General features: G+C 38.2%; 1 protein-coding gene across 2 annotated transcripts in view; it reads left to right on the plus strand.

Moving 5' to 3' along the window:
* The window catches only part of Gabrb1 (gamma-aminobutyric acid type A receptor subunit beta1), a 362,113-nt gene that overhangs the window by 257,593 nt on the left and 84,941 nt on the right, over positions 1-19,579 (plus strand). For both annotated transcript variants that reach the window (XM_050149556.1, XM_050149557.1), the window contains exon 5: positions 18,807-18,889. In XM_050149556.1, the coding sequence (XP_050005513.1) occupies positions 18,807-18,889 (83 nt within the window). The remainder of the gene's footprint in view (positions 1-18,806; positions 18,890-19,579) is intronic.

Below are 19,579 nucleotides of genomic sequence, written 5' to 3' on the forward strand. Positions count from 1 at the left end.
ATTTAACTTACAAGAAGTGCACATATTAGTAAATTTAAAAAGTGTAAATGAGTCCAGAGAGTATTATGGTGTGGACCACAGCTTTGAACAAAACTTTCCTTGCATAACAAAGACACATACTTACAGCTATTTTTCCTTACATTGTTGCTCCTAACCAGAACAAACCATTGATATCTCAGAAATAAAATGAAGGGATGATGTATAGGAAAAATTATTATTTGTGAGCACCTCAGATGGCCAATAGAGTAAAAGGCCACACCTGACAGGCAAAATGTTCTACAGCTGACTATATTCACTCCAAGTGTTTTTAAAGATATATAATAAAAGCAAACACACATGTTGACATATCGCAAATGCACATCTCTAAAGCATAAAAACAAGAAGCAAAAACAGATAAATTTAGAAGTATGTTCAGTAGGTATTCTAGCTTGCTTCTTCACTGCTGTGATAAAACACAGACCAGATGCAACTTGGGAGCATGTTTTTTTTTATTTTTTATTTTTATTTATTTGTTTGTTTGTTTATTTATTTATTTGGCCTTACAGGCTATTATCCATCATTAAGGCGAGCCAAATGCAAAAACCCCAAGCAAGAGCCTGAAGGAAAAACCAATGGAGTAATGCTGCCTACTGACTTGCTTCCAGACCCAAGTTCTTATACATCCCTGACCTACCTACCTAGGGCTGGTACCCACCCAAAATGGACAGAAGCCTTCCTACATCAGCTAGCAATCAAGAATATGCCCCATATACATGTGGACAGGCAATGCTGATGGAATTCTTCAGTGAGGTTCCCCCTTCTGATATGAGTCGTTAGCATCTAAAATTAACTATAACAGTAGCTAATTTTTAAGTTTTCTATTTTACTGAAAAATAATTTCGGTGCCCAATGATTACCCACAAATTCACCCAGTTTAATCTTAATTCGGATACTAATTTTGATATCATGAGAAACATTCTCAAGCTGATATATTACAAAAGCAAGTTAATAAAATAAAGGTATCAGCATAATGATCCAATTTACTTGAAAATAATTGCATGTTTCACAATCTCAAATATGTTATGTTAAAATTAGCATATTTGATCCATAAATCTGTGTAAATCAAGGAAAACCAATATAGGAACATGTATTTCATATTAAATTGATACACACAAATAAAAATACAGATGTTTCATGTTAGATTAACTTTTAATTAATTATGCTCATTAATTAGTTAAAGATTTATGTTAAGTGACCTTGCATTTTTAAAATAGCTCTGCTATCTTCTATAAGAAATGATTTTTAAGTTGAAAGAAAACTAAGAAATTCTAGATTTTTTTCTTATTTTTGGAGAACTTAGAAACATGTGATTAATGTATTTATTTATCTGTATAAACTAATCAAAACCAAGTTCCTTTGTGCCAAGAGGCCTTGTGATCTAATTTATTAATACTCTCATGTAACAGGAGGCAAAGGCTTTCCTGAACTACAGAAAACACCAAAGTGCTCATAAATTCAGATCTACACTTTGCCACAGGTCAGGAGTAAACACAAAAGCATGAGAATTCATTGCCCAGATGTCAAATGGCTGCTCTCCACTCCACGGGACATAATTGTCTTGCATCCAAAACAGTAAACTAGACAAAACAAAGAAAAATAACACAGCAGCCTCCGCCGTCTCTCACTCCGCAGAGTATAGAATTCTGCCCCTGTAATCCATTAGCCTATTTACATAAGTCATTAAATGGTCGGGCCATGAAACCAAATTCCCAATCTGTGCTAACACCAATAAATATCTTAGTGACTGTATGCAAACCAGAAACAAAAACAAAACAAAAACTGGTGCAGGAGAGTGACAAAGCCAATGATGTCATAATCTATTGCTCCTTGAATTTTTTCTAGAAGCAATAAAAGGCATAACTGGTCTTGTGTATCCCATGAGATACACGTTTATTATTTTTTATTGAGAATACTGTACATGGATACAATATGCTTTAGCCAAACCCACCCCTATTCCTTCACCTCCAATTCTTGTTTTATCTTCCCTGACTACTTTTCTCTCCCAACCATTGAGTCCACGTAGTACTTCCTGTTTGTGCATAGATGAAGACCATTCACTGTCCACTGAAGCAGGACCACATTCCTGAAGAAAACTGATTCCGCCTTTCCTAACAATGATCAGTTGCCGATAGCTAGTCAGATAGAAGTGATATGTCCTGATCCTCTTCTTCTTCCATACTGGCATGAGACATACATTCTGACAATGTGTCTAATCGGGATCTATTAGGATATGATATGATATATATTATCATATATATATTATATAGGATGTAATTAGGGACAGCTCACAAACTGTTATAACACATAGATTATTGAAAACATGGGACAAAAATTTTAGAGATCTCAATAATTAGTGAGAAAATAAGATATATCGAGTTCAGGTGCCCAAGATGTAGATTTTCTTTGTTTTTTATTTGTTTTTATTCATTTTACATACCAGCTACAATTTCCCCTCCCATCCCTCCTCCCTCTCCCCCAACCTCTCCCACCCCCCTCCACCTCACCCCTATCCTCTCCCCAAAAAGGTATGGCTTCCTATGGGGAGTCTAGAAAGCCTGGTACGTTCAGTTGAGACAGGACCTAGCCCCTCTCCCATTCATCAAGGCTAAGCAAGGCATCCCACCATAGGGAATATGCTCCAAACAGCCAGTTCATGCACCAGGGAGAGATCCTGGTCCCACTTCCTGGGGCCTCTCAGACAGACCAAGCTATGCAACTGTATCCCACATGCAGAGGGCCTTGTTTGGTTCCATGCAGGCTCTATAGCTGTCTGTCTAGAGCTCCTGAGTTCCCATGAGCTTGGTTAAGTTTTCTGTAGATTTCCTCATCTTGATATTGACTCCCCTCCATCCCCCGCGCCACCCCTCTCATATTATCACTACTCCCTCTCTTCAGTTGGACTCCTGGAGCTCGTTTGGGTGCCTGGCTGTGGATCACTGCACCTGCTTCCAGCAGTTATTGGACAAAGGTTCTATGATGGCAGGGTATTCACCATTCTGATTACAGGGAAGGCCACTTCAGGGACTCTCTCCGCTATTGCTAGGAGTCTCAGCTGGGGTCGTCCTTGTGGGTTCCTGGGATTTTCCCTAACCAGGTTTCTCCCTAACCCTATCATGGTTCTCTCTATCATTGCTTTCCCTTTTCATTGCTTTTCCTCTCCGTCCCTCCCGGAGCCCAAGTATCCGGTTCCTTCAGGGAGATGTAGAGTTTCTTAAAAGCATAGCACATTAAAAGAAGGGATAAACAAAGGCAATGCAAAGTGGAAAGGCCAGGCGCGGCTCACGGGGCATCAAGTAACTGCAGCTGTGGGTTTGCTTACAGGTAAGGCTTTCTTAGCATCTTATTTTCTACAACATGCAAGACTGCAGAACAGCTCAAAAGCAATGAAAGATCAGTTAATCCTGACTGCTGGACAGGTATCAGAATGTTTCCAATTCACTTCAAAATCTTGTACAATTCTCTTATGAATGGACAGGTTAGAAAGGCAAAGGCAAGGGGGGAGGGGTGCTTTAAAACTAGATCCAGGCCTTCAAGGCAGAACAGGACCCAGCACAGAAGGACAGCTCCTGGCCACCACTCCCCACCTCTGTCTACACAGCTTTCTTTCTGACCCAGCAATAATGGCCCCACAAAGAAGAAGGCAGATGTGTAAAGTGCCCACCACAGCCCCTCGGCACACAAGTTTCGATCTGCAGGACTCAAGGTAGCATTTATGCTTCTTTACAAAAGGAATTAATTTATTTGTAGAAAATTTGAGTGTAAGCTTCAAGAAATGATTTAAGAGGAGGGCAGTACCCACGTATACTCCCTTCAAAAATATTTTTCATTTACATAAATGATATGTTCTGTTTTTTTAATATTTTTCATCATAATATTATTGATACTTAATTGATAGTAAGCTGATAAAATATCTCCAAATATTTAAATACACTGTCAAATACATTAAAATAAATTATCAAAGTATAACGATGGATTATTTGGATAGTGTGCTATATTCACAAGTAAACTTGGCTAATTCTCCTGAATGCTATATCTTATCTAAATTGAGTTGGCAGTCTTACAATGACATTAATGTAAGCACAATTCAAGCGAATTCTTCGCCTTGGAAATTATCCAAATGCCAGTAATCTGTGTTTGTTTATTTACTTCAAGATGGATTTTTAGTAAGAAATTTAATCAGAGTGACAAATATGGGTTCTTACCATAAATTTGCTTTCCAAACAACATTGACATAATTTTTTAATGCAGACAGCACATTGGTCTTTCTCTGTCTTCTTCTGAGAAATCATGATTTCAGGATTCCCTTAAGTTCCTGCTGATTCTATTAAGCCTACACATCAATTCTGAGGCAGACACTGGGCAAAGCTTGGTAAATGAATCATTATGAAGTCATTTGCCTCATAATACTTGCCATCTATTCAAATAGCAGTCACATCAGACAACAAGTAGTCAAACTAAGGCATGTGTGACTGCAAAGGGCCATGAGAAACGTGAGAGAAGGCACAAGCTTTCCAAACACCAGCACCCAGTTAAGGGAACAGAGTTCTTGACGGATGGAATGCCACTCAGAAAATTAGAGTCGGTACCATTATTAAATGTCAGTTAGTATAATAAATGCATGTAAGAGAGAGATAAAGTTTGGTTTCTGTTCATTATAGCTGGTCTGAGATAGGGAACAGCAAGGCAACCCTGCCCAGTTTTAAATGACATTTACCATGAGAGTGTAAGTAGGGGGTTATTCAAGGATTTTTCTGTCGCTATGAGGACATCTAATTTGAATGTGATAAAGAGATTAAAACATACTAGCATGTGCCTCTATTTGCTTTTTCTTTTTTTTTTTGGTGTTTTTTTTTTGTTGTTGTTGTTGTTTGGGGGTTTTTTGTTTTTGTTGTTTTTTGGTTTTTTTCGAGACAGGGTTTCTCTTTAGCTTTGGTGCCTGTTGTGGAACTAGCTCTTGTAGACCAGGCTGGCCTCGAACTCCCAGAGATCAGACTGCCTCTGCCTCCCGAGTGCTGGGATTAAAGGCGTGCACCACCACTGCCCGGCTATTTGCTTTTTCTTAAGGATAAAATGATAATAAAATGATCAAAGTGAAGCGAGAGTGGAGAAATAAAAAGAAGAGAAAGGGAAGGGAAAGGAAGGGAAAGCTGGGGGAAGGGAGACAAGATGGGGTGAGAAAAGCAATGAATGGAAAAAGGAAGGAAGAATCAGAAATCACTGCAGCTCCATCTTCATTTCTCTCAGCCCATATCCTTCCCTCCCATCCCTCTCCTCCCTCCCTTCCCCTTTCTCCCCTCCCCTGCCTCTACAGTGTAACTTGTCAGCATCTTTTAGGTGACTACCTATGGCTTCTTAGGGCATACATGCTAGAGGTGTTTTTTTTTGTTTGTTTGTTTGTTTGTTTGTTTTGGTTGGTTGGTTGGTTTGTTTGTTTTGTTTTTTTCTTTTTGTTTTTTTTTTTTTTAACCAAAACTTAACATCAATGCTGCTTTTTGTAAACATCCTTTCTAGTTTGGTATCTTACTTGTTTATTTTTCCACACACTATGTAAGGTTCATATATTGAGACATCTAGATCTAATCTATTTGTTTATTTTGACTATTACAAAGTAATTCATTGTATACTCACAAGAGTTGTGCAACCATTTATCCTAGCCCTAAAGCAGGTGTTTACCAGTTATTGTTTATTACATGATGAATATCGTTGAGATCTAGAGAGAGAGCTCTGCAGTTAAGAGGACATGCTACTTGTTCATTTCCCAGCACCCATCTTTGTTAAGTAAAACCACTGGAAACTTCAGCTCCAAGAAAACCAACATCTTCTTCTGACCTTCATGGGCACTCAGTTTCCATATTCATGCACACACAAACACATTTTAAAAGAGAGAAGAAACAGTTCTCAGTTCTGTGCATGCTAGTAAGCAAGTAGCTGTAAATAAAATGTTCAGGTCAAGACATAACCACTGCATGAAGACTTCTGTCAAAATGCTTACCATAACAAAAGGCTCCATTTATTTTCTCCTTACCATTGTATGACATCTAAATTCCCTATGGGAATATAAACATCCATTATCATCATACAATAATTTGATGGCTGTAAAATAGTCTTTAATTTGTTTAATTTATCATTTCTTCATTATAGAAATGAACATTATACCTAATTTTAAAATAGCATTTGATGATAGATCTGACCCCTACAGATTTTACTAACTTAAAATTGGCTTTATAAAAGTTAATAAAGGAGCTAATTTTATTTTGTATCTCATAAAAGATGCTGATTTAAAAAAAATTGTGCTTAACAAGAACAAATCAAAGATACATGAGGGGTGAGGACTTGGTGGGAGAAGGACAGGAGATTCACTGGGAGTACAGGGGGGATAATTTAGCAAGCAATAAAGTTTCATATCATTAGATAATAATCTTATTTGTGATTTTTGGTACTGTAGAGATATGCCAAAATGCACAAAAGTCATATTTTCATTAAAATATCATTTGTTCATCTTTTAAATTGATAATTTGAAAATACTGTGTCCTCTTCCAAACATTGTGCTCCTGGCATCATGAGGGAAATGTTTGTGACAATAAAACTCAAAGGAGAGAGAACCTTAAATCCTTTCCTGCGTGTGTAAGATGCCCACAGACAAGAGGGAGGAACAGGTCAAAATTTACTCCAAGGCTCCTAATTTCAGGATTTCTTCCATTGTTGTTTATTTAATGAAAACAATAACGTGCTAAATTTTACACATGTATTTTACATGCGTATGCTTTCCTTCCTTGCATATATGTTTGTTCTGTTCTCTGCCTCTACAGCACATCTGTCTAGATAAGGCAGTATCTTAAATGCTTGGTGACTTGTGTATCATATATCCCCCCCTAGTGAATACTATTTTTGGGATGATTGATCACTTTTAAGCAAACATGTCAGGTCTTGGTTTTGGGAGAGAAAACAGTACAAGGCAATATCACAGTTTTACACATTATCCCAAAATTAACAGTCCTGGACAAAGACTCACTTATTTTCCTTGCCTTTTATTTTTGAGTCCTTTTGAAAATTATCCTAGGAATGTATTAATATATCATTATTGCTATCTCATCCACAGCATCTGCTTGAAGCAAATATTTTCTTTAGATTTCACTGTCACTTTTCCTTTAATATCTAGGTGTAGATGAACATGATAAAGTAGTCCCATACTAGCTCAGAATTGAGTATAATAAAGGGTTCTTTATTTAGGGGTAGACTCACAGATCAACAGTCCTCTGCATTAGCAGGGAACAGGAACCAAATCTAGCAGGAGAAAGAGAGAGAGAGAGAAAGAGAGAGAGAGAAAGAGAGAGAGAGAGAGAGAGAGAGAGAGAGAGAGAGAGAGAGAGCACTTTTCTACATCTTGTTTTTATGGTACACCAAGACCACACCCAAAGTTGTCCAGGATCTCAAAAGCCATTTGCTAAAGAAGTTCCCACAGCATCTAGGTCCCTTCCCATTGTTCAGTGGCTTACTGCTGCAGTATTTACTCATAACATGTCTTCGTGGAAACTGAAAGGATAAAAAGAAAGTGCTCTGATTGATCATTTCTGTTTCCTGATGCATAGTTTAGCAAAGTGGTTACCAGTTAATGTTAAACATTATAGAAATAATTATAAACTTTATAGAGTTCACAGCTATATGATTATAATGATATTATTCAGAAAAAAATTTGGCCAGATACCCACAGTAACACGTGACTAGAGTTGGCACAGCCCTTGGCATGAGCCTGTTTAATCACTATTGCTCTATTAGCATTTCTCTGCACACCCTACCCCTACATTGATTTGTGAACTGCTTTTCATATTTCAAAATGGTCCATGAATCACTCTGGCCCAACAGAATTGAATAATAATGATCCCATTTAAACAACATTTAGAATATAGATAATTATCTGGAAATGACTGCCTGGATTGCACGGAGAGGACAGTCATTAGCATTCAACACCAAGTCTACAAAACAGGGAGACAAGTGGAGCCTGGGATCAAGAAGTTAAAAATTAATTGTTTGAGATAAAGATCCAATTTCATTATTCTACTTATGCATAGCCAGTCTTCCAGGCACCGTTGTTGAAGAGGTCATCCTTTGAAGACTGTATTCTTAGTCCTGTGTCAAAATCAATTGACTCCACACTTGTGGGTTCAGTTCTGGAATCTTAGTGGGTCTGTTTATAGCATAGTATGGTAGGATACTGTCTTCACCTTGCAGTACAATCTGTAATCAAGACCTCAGTACCTTCCAGTTTGTTGCTTTTGTTCATACTGTTTTGGCAAATGGAAGTTTATTGTTCAATATGAAAAAGGACTGGTTTTTTTCTCTTAGTAATAGTAAATAATATGCTGTTCTGTTTCAATATCAATAAGAAAATACCATGGGCTCTCACCAGAAAAAAATAAATGAAAAAAGATATATTAATTAGCTTGATTTAATCATTATACACTGAACTCATACATCACAACATCACTTTGTATCCTGCAAACATGTACATCTGTAATTGATTAATTTATCATTTAAAAATAGAAAGTAGCGCCTTCAAAACCTCCAATATGGTTGCTACAGACTTACTCTTAAACCTTCTGCTACCTGTCCACCTCAGTCCCTCCTCCCATGCCACCTTCTTCCCTTGAAACTCTGCCACTGTGTGTGGACCCAGGATCCAGGTTTCCCTAGCTCTTACCTACAACCCATTTCAGCCTTTCCTTCTACCATCTCCATTCTGTGTCACTTCCTGTGGACTCCTAGAGTATCAGGTACTCCACAGCCAACACACTTGGCTTGGAATCAGAGACCCCACAAATGCCATTCTTTCTGGGATCCAGCAGGAACCACAGCAACCAAAGAACAGAACAGCCACCAGATGTCAACACCAGGAAATCACTTTTAACACTCTGATTCCATATCCCTAGGTCCCAGAGCAAAAACATGCATGTATCCAACGAACACAAAGACTTCAGAAGCCAGCAATGCTATTGTAGGAGGCCCTGGGAAAAGAAATTTAGCTGAAGCATAAAATAAGAGCTTCAAGACACCAGTTATGATGTAGTCACAGATCTTAAGGAGGATATGAATAAACACCAAGATAAAAACTGTGAAAACCAAAATAGTTGAGTAAAATAATGAAAATAATTTAGGGCATGAAAGTAGAATTTAACCAAGAAATAGAATTACTAAAGAAAGCACAACAGAACAAAAACTGGACCTGAAAACTGAGGTTATCAAAAAAAAAAAAAACCTGAGCGTTAAGACTCCCCAGCAGATTAAAAGACATGGAAGAGAGAATTTGAAGACAAAGTAGAAGTAATGAACAGACAGCTCAGTAAAAGAAAATGGTAAATTAAAAAAAATCAGGGCACAAAACATCCAGAACACCTGGGATACTATAAAAAAGACCAAATCTCTTAATAATAGGGATAGCGAAGTCAGAAGAAACCCAAGTCAAAGTGCAGAAATATTTTTAACAAAATCATAGAAGAAAAGTCCCCTAAATGAAAAAGGGAGATATAGAACACCAAATAGGCAGGATCAGAAAATATACTTCCCACAACATATAATATCCAAAACACCAAATGTACAGAACAACCAAAAAAGATAATAAAAGTTGTTAAGGACAAAAGACCAAGTCCCATCTAAAGACAGGACCACTAAAATAATACCTGATGTTTCAATAGAGACTCTGAACTGAAGCAACTGGGTGGATGTTCTACAAATAGAGACCACAGATACCAGCCATACTACTGTACTTAGCAAAACTATCAGTCACCATCTAAAGAGAAAGAAAACCATTTCACAATTAAAAACAAGTTCTGTCCACTATATAGCTCTGCAGAAGGCACATGAAGGAAAACTTCAGTCTGAAGAGAAGGTTAAGTACACTAAAGAGACACAGGGAATAAAATAATCCCAGAGCAGTAAATAAAAAGCCTTGGGGAAAACCTGCACCACAATAACAAGATAACAGATATTGAAAAGGACTGCTCATTAATAATTCTTAATGTCACTGTTGGTTTTAATTCTCCAATAAAAAGACACAAACTAAAGACTGGAATGGAAAACAATGCCCACCTTTCTGCTGTATCCAAAAAATATAACTCACAATCAAGGATCTCAGGACGCTAACTGGCACAGCCACTGTGAAAATCAGTGTGTGCATGTTCCTCAAAATGCTGAAAATTGGTCTACCACAAGATCCAGTTATACCACCCTTGGAAATATATCCAAAAAACTACATCTTACTACAAATGTACTTGCTTATTCATATCTGTTGCTCCCCATTCATAACATCCAAGAATTAGAAACATCCAACAGGAAAATAAGCATAAAATCCCACCACTAGCCAAGAAGCTGTGGTATTGATATTAATACCTGTTAGGAAAATAAAAATTAGTTTCCTTCAATGGAATGCCACTGGGTATCTCCCCAGGGCTAGCCCCATGCCTAGGAGTAATCTACCAACAGAAAAAGAGACTTTATGGGGTATTTTGTTTGATTGTTTTGTATATGCTTTTTATTTGCTTCTACTTTGTTTTTGTTTTGTTGCTTTTTGTTCTGTTTTATTTTATTACCTTTGTTTTATCATTTATTATCTCATTGGTTTGGGTTTAGTTTTTGTTTTGATCTTTGGTTTTTTTTGTCTTTTGTTTTGTTTTATGGGGGAGGCAGAGGGAGAGAGAAAGAGGGAAAGCATGAAGTTCCATGAATAAGAAAGTGGGAAGGATCTAGAAAAAGTTGAGGGAGGGGAAATAATATAATCAAACCATATTATATTAAATGTAAAAATTTTAATATTAAAATTAAAGAATAAACAAACTAATAATAAAATTCGGAAAGTACCTATTAGCAGACAAAGATGCTATGTTTTGTTATTCCAGAGCCTATAAGACAGGTAGGAACCAGCTCAAATAAAAAGCAAGTAAGCATCTGGATCCTTTGCCTGGTCCCTATTGGAAACTTGCTTTCTTTGTCATAAAATGTTGAACTATAGACCAAAGTGTTCCCACACCTAGGAAGTCAAACCCAGTGAAAACTAGTGAAGATACAAATGACAAAGTCAAGAAAGAAGTATTACTGAAGAAAAGCCTAAGCCAGCCCAGTAACTTCACTTGTTCCAAGTTTAATTCAAAATCACTAACTTCGAAAAGAACTAAACTAAAAAATGCAGTGATCAGCTTCCCACTGATTTGCTGGAGGAAATACTTCTGATACGTGGGTTATGATAACAGTTGCTGAGGTAACGTTGCAAAAAACTTGAAGGCTGTGTTTGCTAAAAAACAGAAGCCAAAGGCCCATTGATTTTTTTATTAGAGCCTATAAACATCTGATGGATAACAAAAAAAAAGGACAACAGGAGGGAAGGAGAGAGATAGCTCAGTTGTTAAATTGCTTACTAAGCAAACATGACAACCTGCTGCCAAAATTCAAGTAAAAAAGCTTGGTGTGATGGCATGTGCTTATAATCCCAGCATTAGCAGAATGGGGGCAAATGGATCTCTAGGGTTTGCTGGCTGGCTAGCAGGCAGCCATCCTGCTCTGCTGGGGCCAAATGCAAAACCCTGTCTCCAAAGAAGTAAGCTAGACAGCATCTGCGAAATAACATACTAGACTTGACTTCTGGCTTTTATATATAATGCCTACATTTACACACATAACAAATACATGTGCACCCAACAAATTTATACACATAAGCACTCACAGGTATACCCACACAAATGTACGCTCATGAACACACACACACACACACACACACACACATTAAATAAGGCTTGTAGTCTCTACCTTCGTACTGTGTCTTACCCCTTTGTCACTTCAATCTTTGGGTCATACTATACTAAGCTCTGCATATAGCTGTCAATCATTTCAGAAATAGTTGTCTAAAACTATAATGCAAGATTAGCTTGGCTTATTGTGCACAGAAGCAAATACGTATGTGTTCTGCTCTGTCCTTGTATTTCCCACCAATTCCAGTACTGAAAGTCCTTCGGCCCTATCACAGGTCTGGATGCAAGATGATAATGCCAGTTGCAAATCATTAGTTGCCAAAAGGAGTTGATCACTTATTTTCCACCACACAAGGCCTGGAGGCTTGTGCACAGGAAGGAAAACATTGTTCAAAATTGTGCCATGATCCATGAACAACTACCAAATTCTAGCCTATTGTAGAAAAAAAAAAAAAAACATTAAAAGTCTAAGAGTTCCCTTGTTAAATGAACACAAAGTTCACGTCTGATTGGCTCAAGCCGAAGTCCAATAAAGAAAACTCATCTGTCTTTTTCAAAATATGTGGCCATCTCTTTTTTCTATTGTTACTGTGCCCCAAGATTCCATCATATATAAGACTTCATTGATTGTTGGGGGAGGCTACTCAGTTCATTTCCCAGCCACCCTGACTCGAAATAACCACACAGAAACTGTATTAATTAAATCACTGCTTGACCTATTAGCTCTAGCTTCTTATTGGCTAGCTCTTACATCTTAAATTAAGCAATTTCTATTATTTTGTGTATCACCACATGGCTGTGGCTTTCCAGCAAGGTTCTGGTGCATCTTTTCTGGCAGCAACTACATGGCTTCTCAATGACTCTGCCTACTCTCTATATATCTATCTCTTCCAGCCTGGCTATATTCTGCTAAGCCATTGGCCCAAAGCAACCATATACAGAGGACTTCCCACACCAGTTGACAGTGGGTTCTTTTAGGCAGAACAAAATATGACAGCATTAGATATTTTTTAACCTTGATACCTGTACTTACCATATTTCTTATTTCTGGTAGGTCCTCTTTTTTTAATGTTCATTATTAATCAGATAGTAAATGCCCCAAATTGCTGATGACTAATGCTAAAATTATGAATGCTAAAATTTTGGTAAGATTAGAATTTTAAGTTTATTTCCCTGATATAGTAGAAATTTTACTGGGCCAAATGTTCTCTCCTTAGATGCATCTGGAGAGGACACTGCTCTAGAGTTCAGCTTGCCTGAATCTCCATATTCCCACTTACAGACTCTGAACTTGGAGTATTTCTACATCAGGTGTCAGGTTCCTTAGTTGGATTTGGGGTGGAGGTAGATGACAACGGGATAGCAAGACTAATATGAGTAGGAAACTAAATACTTCACTATGGCAGTCAGACCACTGTCTTTCTCTGGGATGTCATGTCCTAATCCTCTGAACCTGAGTGTATATCACGTGATACAGTGATGAGCCCAACAGAAGCATAGGAGTCCTTACAGAGCAAAACAGAGTACCAGAGACTTAGGAGCCATGAGAAGAGGCTACTTATGAGCCAATAGTCCCAGGATAGCGTATAGTCGGCATTAGGAACCATACCAGCCTCAGACATTAGAGGTACTTTGCAGTTCCAGTGGAGCCTAAGGTTGATGGCTGTGCAGCTTCCACCTTAATGAATAGAAACTACAGCATCAGAATCCATGCTCTGGGAGCACAACACAGCCACTGCAGTTTCTGACCTAACCTTCAAAATGTCAATAAATTAGATTATAATGTAAGCTCTTCTAAATGTCTTTGAAAGAACAGATGAATGTTCTTCTATCATGAAGCCACCTCTGGGAAATTTGTCTTTAGAAGAATGAATAGTTAATGTTTTGGCCTGTAGCTGGTTCTTCCCCGTTGTTCTTTGCTTCACTGTCTGCTAATCACAGTATTTTCAGACACAGAGGACGCATACCTTCAGTGTCGAGCATTAAAAACAGCATTTTAAAAAGAAACAAACTTCTGAAGCCCTTAATCAATCCAGTTTGTGATCTTTGATACCTTTCATTCCATGAAATGCTCATATGATCATCCAGAGAGAGCACACTCTCACGAGGGTGGGAATTAACTGTACTGGTGGCTCACCGCTGCCGGCCATCATATTAGACAAGAGGACAAATGAAAACACAGGGAGCAATTATTCTTACAGATGTTCACTGGTGCTTCTCACCCTAAGACAGAAGAACCAAATAGTTCTGCCTAGGGACATCTCTCTTTTTATTGATGCTCTTGGAGATGTCTGCTGAGCAATTATTTTCCCCGTGCCAATTGCTCATGCGCTTAGCTCACTTAGCCGTAAGTATTGTGACATCTTGAAATGCCAAACTCTTAGTATCAAAGTCCAACTCTCTGTTGTATGCATTTGTCCAGACTAAAGCCTATATGAGTGAGCTCCTGCTTCAGATCCTTGTTTGAGTCCCAATATTCTTTCTCTTCTTAAAGATCCTGATGAGTATCTGTGGACCACATTGGTATTTCTGTGCCTTTCCTCCAACTACCACTAAATAATTTGGGGAGGCTTTCTGCACAAGTTGGGCTTGTAAAATCCTTCTCAGAGTTTGAGATTTAGAAGACAGGCATGCCAAGATGGAGGTGGTTTTTGCATCAGGCAACTCCAGAAGCTACACTTCCGCGGGTTCATAGGTTGCTTCCCTGGCTGAATTTATTAATCATTTCTCTCTTGTATCACAACAGAATATTTGAGGGGAAGAGGCCAAGGAACCCAAGCAATAAGAGTAGAAAGCACACTGAATATGGGTCAAGCCTCAGAACATTATGTGGACTCTGGAATAAAACTACTATAAGAATAATTTTGTATAACACCTTGAAAAATGTAACTAAATTTGAAACACCATTGTACTGTTATCTAATGTTAAAGTAAATCTAAATTAAATTGGCTCATATCCTGCGTAAGAAGGCTCCAAAGGCATCAGATGAACTTTCACCTTCCTAAGGAGAAGCAAAGAGAATTAGCAAAGAACTGGGGTTTGGCCAGCAATGTGTTTTAGAAAGCACCCATAGGTCTATGGCCATACCACCCTGAACGTGCCTGATCTCATCTGATCTCAGAAGCTAAGCAGTGTCGGCCTGGTTAGTACGTGGATGGGAGAAAGCACCTGTAGTCCTACAGCAGCTCACTTTGCAATTCCCTAATATACACTCTGAAGTCTATGTGCTTAAAATAGATGACATTTGTGTGGAGGAAGTGATTTTACACAAATACAGTAGTTTTCATTTGTACCTTTTATGTTGAGGTTGCCTATAATAAATCATTTTGTTTAAGGTTTCTCAGAGGAAACATATTTCATATGTATATAGTTTATAAAAAGTATGTGTCATGGGCACCTAGGGAACTGGCACGGGACCTACTTAAGCCCTCTGCATCTGGGTGACAGTGTGTAGCTTGGTCTTTTGAGTGCCCCCTAAGAGTGGGACCAGTACCTGTCCCTGATGCATGAGCTGGCTCTATGAAGCTATTACCTATGGTGGGATGCCTTTTTCAGTCTTGACGCAGGGAAGTTTGGTCCTGTATCAGCTTATATGTCATGCTTTGTTGATTCCCAAAAGAGATTCAGATCCCCATCTGAATGGGGAAGGAGGAGAAGTGGATGGGGAAAGAAGGAGGTGGGGGAAGGGAACAGGAGGAGAGAAGAGAGGGGAAACTGTGTTGAGTATGTAAATTAAAGAAAAAATGAAAACCATGTGTCACAGTGAAGTTTTGATCAATAATGACCCCCACATGGTATTATAGTCCCCTAATAACATAATAAGATAGAAACCTTCTATTGCCTGGTGGTAACATTGTATTTACGTCATAACCCACCATTACAATTTTATACTTGTTTATGGAAATGCAGGTATAAACAAATCTACTCTGGATAGTCATTAAAAATGTAGTCATTAAGTGTCTGTGCTCTTTTTTATGGATTTATAATACTATCCATCATTATTTTAGAAGAAACTCCTTTAATTCATAAATGTAAGTTTACTATAAAACAGAATACAATGTTATATTGCTGGCAGTTTCATATATTTTGTGCTTCTCACTCTCTCAGCTACACAAAAAGGCTAACCCAAGTGATGAATCTATACCAACGAGCTTTTTGGAAGCACGCTCTATAATGTTTATGCATCACAAATAATAACTTCTCAGTTAACGTCCATGTTGCTAAATGAGGCACCCTATATTACATATGCATATATGTAAATAATAATATTTAATGTTGGTATACATATCAATGTTTTATATTATAATAAATTATAAGCTGAGATAAATATGTATCCAGTATCCTATTATAGTATATATAGTGAAGATGTGTGCATACTGAATATTGTATTATATATATCCAGAACATCTTCATCTATAAAACTGAACAATAGGAAACAATATAAATGCTTATCAATGGACGATTAGGAAAACAAATTATGTCATTACCCTACAAATGCATGCATCATAGGAAAGTTTTTTGGCTTGGTTTGGTTTGTTTTTTTTTTTTTTGTAAGAATGCATATTATTTACTGATACAGAAATATTGTGGTTTGGACTGCTATGGAAGAACCTCCCTCCATAAAGCAATTTGTTGTTCCTTTTGCATAGATTTTTTCATATTAATAATTTTCAGTTGTTTACTTTCCATTGCTGTGATACAGATTATAATAACCATGAGTTATAAAGCAGCTTAGAGAGGCGAGGGTTTATTTGGCTTGCACATCCCAATCCCAGTTTGTCATTTGAGAGAATCCAAGACAGGTTCTCAAATAGTGCCGGAACCTGAAGTCAAGAAGTGAAGCAGAGAAGATGGGAAGAAATCAACTTACTAACCTGCTCCTCAAGGCTTCCTCAGCTTGCTTTTTTATACCACCCAGGACCACCTGCACAGCAGTGACACCACCCACAGTGAGCTGGGCCCTCCCACATCAATTGTTAATCAAGAAAATGTCCCACAGACTTGCCCACAAGTCAATCAAATGAAGTCATTTTCTTGACTGACATTCTCTCTTCCCAAATGCCCCTCGCTTGCGCCAAGTTAACAAAAAACACTACGCAAAACATTCCTCCTAATGCTTATAAAAGAAAAGAAACATAGAGTTAAATACTTCTGAGTCATTTAAATTATCCTTACATTTTGTAGACAACTGTGTTTTTAAGGAAGTATTTTTCAATTCTAAAGTGATATTAACAGATTATGAAGAGTAGAGTAGCCATTTGAATTTCAGCTACACTCAACCCCTACATTCCAGAAAACCAGTACAAGAGAAAACGCAAGGGTGATGGAAGTTCAGGTAGGCCAGCTAGAGTCAGGATCCTAGAACCTCCCACTAATGTGCTAAGGTCAATGGAGCAAGTGTGGTGTAAGCTCAGATTCCAGGACAGTGCTTCCTCACTCAGTCCACAGAGCCTGTTGAGTGTAAATGGGTCAGAGTATGAGAAATGAATCTAACATAGTGGGGGCTGTGAGCCACCGTAAAAGGCTGTTTTCATTGCTGCTGTTGTATTGGGTGGCATGGGGGGAGAAAAGGATGGTATCTAGTACATAGTAAAGCTTCCTCTTACTCATAAGTTCTGCAGATACTGATGCAGACACTGTTAAAGATGCTGGAGAATATGGGAGGTGGTATGAGAAATAACAGCTATAATAAGAACTTTTATATGCGGAACATCTGTTAAGCACAGAACACCGAGAGAATAATTATGCACACATTAAATCATTTTGTCCACACAGTACTCATAGGTAGTAGGTGTGTTGGTTTATGAAAGCATTAAGTCTAATGGAGCTAATTTAGCCAACCTAAGCTCACACCATTAGTAAGTATAAAAATAAGAGTCGATCCAAACTACAAAGTTCTTGACAACGTTATTGTGATATCTTGACTTTTAGCTATTGTATATGGTGAACTAATTCTATTAATAATGGACATAATAGAATACTAGAAAACTAAATTCAACAGTGCGCTAAAAGAATCCTTCACCAGGAACAAGGGATATTTATTTCTGGAACGAAAAAATTGTTGAATATACATAAATCCACTCTGTGCACTCACAGCTTGTGCTTTAGAGTTTTTAGAGTTCGTCTCTTGATCCTCTCCCTTGGTTTTTTCAGCAGGAAACTCTCCTGCTGGCTATTTATATAAGCTGAGGCAGGTAGGGGAGAGGCCGGGGTTTTGCCCCACTATGGAGGGCCTAGAGAGTGGGGTGTTCTGTTGGGTGGCTGGTCACTCCCATCTTGGTCCTGTCTGTATTGTAGCAAGCAGTGTTTCAGAGTTCCATGGAGGTTACAGGAGGATAGGGGAGCATGGTAGCTGGGTGGGGCTAGTAGTTTACAGGGTCCCACGAATGGGGATGGGTATTGGGGCAGCCTACATGCAGGAAAGTCTCCTGATGGCTGGCTAGAGAAGCAGAGGCAGTTGGGGGAGGGCTCGACTTTTCCCCCACTATAGAGGTCCTAGAGGGTGGGGTGTCCCTCTGGGTGTCTGCTCACTCACATCTTGGTCCTTTCTCTATTGTATCAAGCAGTGTTTCAGAGGTCCACCAAGGTTGCAGGAGGATAGGCGAGCTCTTCTCATTTTTGGTAGAGACTGAGAAGATTTAGTACAGCTGTCTCTTTGAGTACTTGCGAAATCCACCGACAAAGTCAAATGGCCTGGGTTCCTTTCTGTTAAAGTTTTTGATTACTGATTTAACCTCTAAGCCATCGGATGTTCACATATTTCATTTCTTCTTGAAGGTACAGCTCTCTAGAATTTTATCCAGTTCTAGCTTTACTCGGCTTATTTACTTTGCTATGTAATTATTTATGGTAGTCTCTTAGGAACCTCTAAACAGTCTGCCATCTGGTAAACATGGTTTGAGGCTAGGAAGCTTAGAAATAAAATTTCACCACTAATTTTTTTTTAATTCACACTTGTTTGTTGTTAGGTCTCTGTGTGTCCATGAAAGGTCCCCACTTACGCTATGTCTTTCTTTTTTTCTCACCCTGTAGGATTACAACCACCGCAGCATGCATGATGGATCTTCGAAGGTACCCTCTGGATGAGCAAAACTGCACCCTGGAGATTGAAAGTTGTGAGTTACTTGCATAGGGGATGAGAAAGAGGGATGTTTGGCTTGACACAATTAAAGTTAACCTTTCTTTGAGCTAATTGGCACTAGGATATTTTTAGCTATCATCTTTTCAAGTCTTCACAATCAGTGGAATTTTCCTCATATTGGTGGCCATAGGATCATTTCAGTGGCATTATCTTTTGGATATTAAGGAAAGCCCACTTACTGTAATTCATAAATTTATAAACACATGCTTTCTTCATCTTCCCTCATAACCTTTTTAAGCTTCATTAGGAAAAAAAAGAAGAAGAAGAAGAAGATATTTCCTTACCTTTTAACCTGGAAGACTGTGAATGGTTGTTTAGAAATACACTATGGTGCAGTGTTATGTGGATGGTGTGTTTTCTACTATTGAAAAATATACAACAATAAATGACACCTCAGTGGGCTTATGCTTTAGGTCAGATCGTTCATGTTTTTCCCGTCTATGGGCTGATTTTGGTCTGTGCTCTAAGGCTGTTTTTCATTGACTATTGTATTAATGAGATGAACACTTTCATCACTAAGATCCAACCTGACAAGCTACCCTTGAGTCATCGTTTCTCAGCCATCAACCTCCAGGCCCTTGAGTCCATTCATTGTGAAAATGCCATTTATTTGTTTTGAGAGTTACAAAAAGATGCAGGAGTTAACTCTGTAACTTACTGAAAT

The sequence above is a fragment of the Alexandromys fortis genome, unplaced genomic scaffold, assembly GCF_014885135.2.
Source record: "Alexandromys fortis isolate MF-2015 unplaced genomic scaffold, M_Fortis_MF-2015_v1.1 scaffold_0, whole genome shotgun sequence".
Lineage (NCBI taxonomy): Eukaryota > Metazoa > Chordata > Mammalia > Rodentia > Cricetidae > Alexandromys > Alexandromys fortis.